At 47.6% G+C, this 3,857-nt stretch overlaps 1 protein-coding gene across 1 annotated transcript in view; it reads right to left on the bottom strand.

Annotated features, from left to right (window-relative positions):
• Window positions 1-275: 275 nt before the first annotated feature.
• Window positions 276-3,857, bottom strand: part of LOC119312734 — a 5,189-nt gene continuing 1,607 nt past the window's right edge. Inside the window, exons 3-9 of the mRNA XM_037588495.1 lie at window positions 2,495-3,762; window positions 2,118-2,366; window positions 1,874-2,034; window positions 1,608-1,687; window positions 1,375-1,522; window positions 1,000-1,149; window positions 276-909 (exon numbers count right to left, since the gene is read on the bottom strand). Coding sequence (XP_037444392.1) covers window positions 670-909; window positions 1,000-1,149; window positions 1,375-1,522; window positions 1,608-1,687; window positions 1,874-2,034; window positions 2,118-2,366; window positions 2,495-3,762 — 2,296 coding nt within the window. The 3' untranslated portion in view covers window positions 276-669. The remainder of the gene's footprint in view (window positions 910-999; window positions 1,150-1,374; window positions 1,523-1,607; window positions 1,688-1,873; window positions 2,035-2,117; window positions 2,367-2,494; window positions 3,763-3,857) is intronic.

Raw genomic sequence — 3,857 nt, 5'->3', positions numbered from 1 at the left:
CACAGTTTCTCATGTCGCTGTACAGTACCAGACCTAGTGGCATATACATACAGCTCGATCCACTTCTGCATCACATCAACCACTTATTATGAGGCAAAAAAAAAAAAAAACTCATACTAGCAAGCTCTTCTTTCCTACAATCTGAAAGGATCAACTCAGATTTGGTAATGGGTACCTTCACTGTCAGAGGCTCCTGCTTGCCTGTAAAGCCTGTAAAACAGTACCTGAATGATAGTGGTAGATTGTTCAAGATGGCATCCGAGGAGACAGCAACACAAAAGCAACAATCCAATCTACAATCTTGATGCACCAGGAAACCATACATTCATTCACCATAATCGTAGAATGCTTTGCCATCCAAGGCCAGCAAAGGTTAGATAGATAGATCTACAACTGCTACTACAAAACTACAAAAGCAACTTCCTAATTCAAATTAGCAACAGCAACACCATCAGACATCACTCTCCCTGCATATACACACATGAGCTGAGCACCCCAAGCCAAGCACCCACTCAAGAAACCTTCCTACATGAGCAAGCCAAGCCAAGCACCCACCAAAGAATCTCCCCCGGACGTGAGATGCCTCCACTGCAGCAATTACCCGTTCCAACCAATTGACAATAATCGTCAGCAACTGTACAGGAACCACGCGACGGCTGGCTCGATCGCCTAGTCGAAGCTCGAGGACCGGCTCCAGTACCCGCCGTCCGCGGAGGTGTCGGCGGTCTGCTCCGTGCTGCACCGCGACAGCGTGTCCTCCTCATCCACACCCAGCAGCGCCAGGTTCAGGTGGGACTGCATGTTGGAGCGCGGGGTCATCGCCTCCTCGTCCGACACGTCGGAGCCCGCGCACATCTGCGACCTCGCCCATTGGACCGTCTCGTCGTCCCCCTCAAGCAGCTTCAGCACCTGGGTCACAAAGTTTAGAGAAGTCAGATTTCTGTGGCATCAGCAATGGATGTTTACATGAGGACTGGCGGTGTTTTCATCCGTTCTTACAAGTGGTGTTTCCGGTCTGGAATCGGAAGATGTCCTCGTGCACAGCGAGGCAGCGAGCGTCATCCTCTCCATCTCATCACAGTCGTAGTCGTTCCCCAGAGCCGAATCCACCAGCTGCTTGATCTCCCCACTTGAAAGTAGTGGCCTTGCCTGAAATGAAAGCAAGTGCGAAAAATTAGGAAAAGGGAAAGCAGATCTTACTTGTGCACCGCAAGAGTGAGTATGAAGTCAACAAAGAGAAACAGAGCAAGTGCAGCAACAGCCTAGTGCCATTTTTATATATGTATGTGCAACTACTATCTTGTTTTCGGAGCATGTTACTGTTCCGATGAACCAGCTAGGTGTATAAATCGAGTGAGGGAGTACTCTGCTCACCCATCCAACCAGGCTTTCCTGGCCCTTCGCGCACCCTGTTATAATGGGTTTTCTCCCTGAAATTATCTCCAGCAGCACAACCCCAAAAGCGTACACATCGATTTTCTTGTTCACCTTCCCGTGCGAAAAATATTCAGGTGCCATGTACCTGTCGCAGCAGTGATTTGTTTAGACACTTCACATTTCATAAAACAGAAAAGTGGCAACAACCATAGCTCAGAGATGATACTAACCCAAAAGTTCCTGTGATGTCAGTGCATGTTAGGTGGGGGGTTGAAGCTGAAACTTTCTTTGCCAACCCAAAATCGCACAGCTGAAATTTTAAAAACAGAGAGACAATGTCACAAGTAGAGCAGAATTTGACAAGTCACTGCTTACGCATCAAGGCACTTGCATATATAATATATATTTTAAAAGTTTTAAAAGTAGTTACTGCAGAAAAGAGAAAAGCAGAGTATTTGTTGTTGGTACTTGCAAACAGATCTCTGAATATTTATACCTGGGCCTCGAAATCCTCTGAGAGGAGGATGTTTGCAGATTTAACATCTCCATGAATCACAGAATGCGCGACACCACCATGATGCAGAAATTCAAGCGCCTTTGCAATGTGAATTGCTATCTTATTTCTCTTTTCCCAGCTAAGGCTATACTCACACTTGCCTGAAGAACAGTTACAGAATATTAGTCTAATTGCCAAGAGGTTTGGGGATGGAATAGCTTGCGTATTTCATCATGATGCTTACCATGAAGCGCTTTGTCTAAGCTTCCCTGGTGCATGTAATCGTACACCAACACAAGGAAGTAGTTGTCAAAGCTGAATCCCCTTAGTGAGACAATATTCTCATTTTGCAAGTTGGTTACAGTCTCAATCTCCGTAATAAACTCCTGAAGTGCATCAACTGAAGGTTTCAGAATCTTTGCAGCATACAAGGTGCCATCATATAACTGTGCCTTGTAAACGTGGCTAGTTCCTCCCTTCCCAATCAACATATCTGCAAAAGAAGATTAGCCTTCAGTTTCGCAGAAAACATATCTGTATTAGCGAAAGAAAATCGGCTTCCAGTTTTGCTGAAACAAACATAGCATATAACAAAGCAATGTAGATGGCAAATAAAATTACCTGGTGAGAAGTTTGATGTAGCAAGTTTCAGCTCCTCATAACTAAACAGCCTACATACTGGAGAATACTCTTCTTGAAGAGATCCCAGTTCACTGGGAGGCCATGCCACATCATACAAAGAGAAAGAAAATATAGATTCTGGCTCAGCAGTGGAAGTGGAATCGCATTCTGAATCACCACGCAACCTCGGACTTGTATCAGATTTTAAGGATTTGTTGTCCGGGTGGACAGAACTGTAACGGCTTGGGAGCCTCATCGCCCATTGAACCATGGACACTTTGGCCCACTCAAAAGATGAGGTTCTTTCATGGTGGAAGATTCTCCTTCGCAGGCGGCAGCGGTCAGACCTTCCTTCGATCAGCCTTCTCAGAGACATTGGAGAACTAGTAGGTGTTTCCTTTTGCAAATCCTCAGGTTCCGTAGATACGGCGGAAGAAGAACGTTCGGTGGCACCCATGGAAACCGAGCCATCTCTCTTATCAGCAGATGTTTCAAAGCTCAATGGAATATCACTGGAGAAACTACTGCTCCGCCTGATGGCCCTAAACACACTTCTTACACCAACGGAACGCTTGGATCCCCCAGAACTCCCACCTGAATGTCCACCATTCTTTGAGAGCCGGCAGAACAGATCCCCATCATCTTTGTGACTCGAAGTTGAACGCTTAGACTCACTGCTGCTCCTGCCTGAATTTCCATTTCTTGGGGGCAATAAGCAGTACAGATCTCCATCCCCTTCGGCTGGCGGCTCAGTCGAGTCACTTTCTTGCCGACTCGAAGTACTTGCAACTGAATGGTCACTCCTCTCCGGCAACACGCAGTACAGCACACTGGCACCCTCGCCTGGTAGATCAGCGACCACATCTTTCTGGCCCATTGTTGACTCTTTGTCCTTGTCAGAAGGCTCTGCTGCTTCAGTCTGAACCTGAACCGTCGACAATTCAGCAGGTTCCACACATGATGGCTGCTGTTCTTCCTCTGGCTGACTGCCCTTTGCACCAACATCATGTTGTTCTTCGTCGGCGGCGTCGCCATCTTTGCTCGGTTCATCACAAGGCAACTCACTCTCTTCTTCACCCTGCTGACGGGCACCGAACGGTAGCACACAGTACATCTCATCATCACCACAGGCAGGAACCTCCGCCGACACCTTGCCCGAGTGGGCATTCGACTCTCTCCGGTAGACGATCTTGCCGCCATTGACGGCGAGCACCGCGCACTTTGCCGGCAGCTTCTTCGCGCAGTACTTGGCAACTGACAGGGAGGACCTGGCAGATCGGAAGCAAAAGTTAGACCAACAAGAGTGGGTGGTAATGATTGGGTGGAAAAAGTTGAGGAACTCGATAGTGGCAAGCACCGAGGA

The sequence above is a fragment of the Triticum dicoccoides genome, chromosome 5B (assembly GCF_002162155.2).
Source record: "Triticum dicoccoides isolate Atlit2015 ecotype Zavitan chromosome 5B, WEW_v2.0, whole genome shotgun sequence".
Taxonomy (NCBI): Eukaryota; Viridiplantae; Streptophyta; class Magnoliopsida; order Poales; family Poaceae; genus Triticum; species Triticum dicoccoides.
Note: the sequence above shows the minus strand (reverse complement) of the source record. Positions and strands in the feature narration are given on the sequence as shown.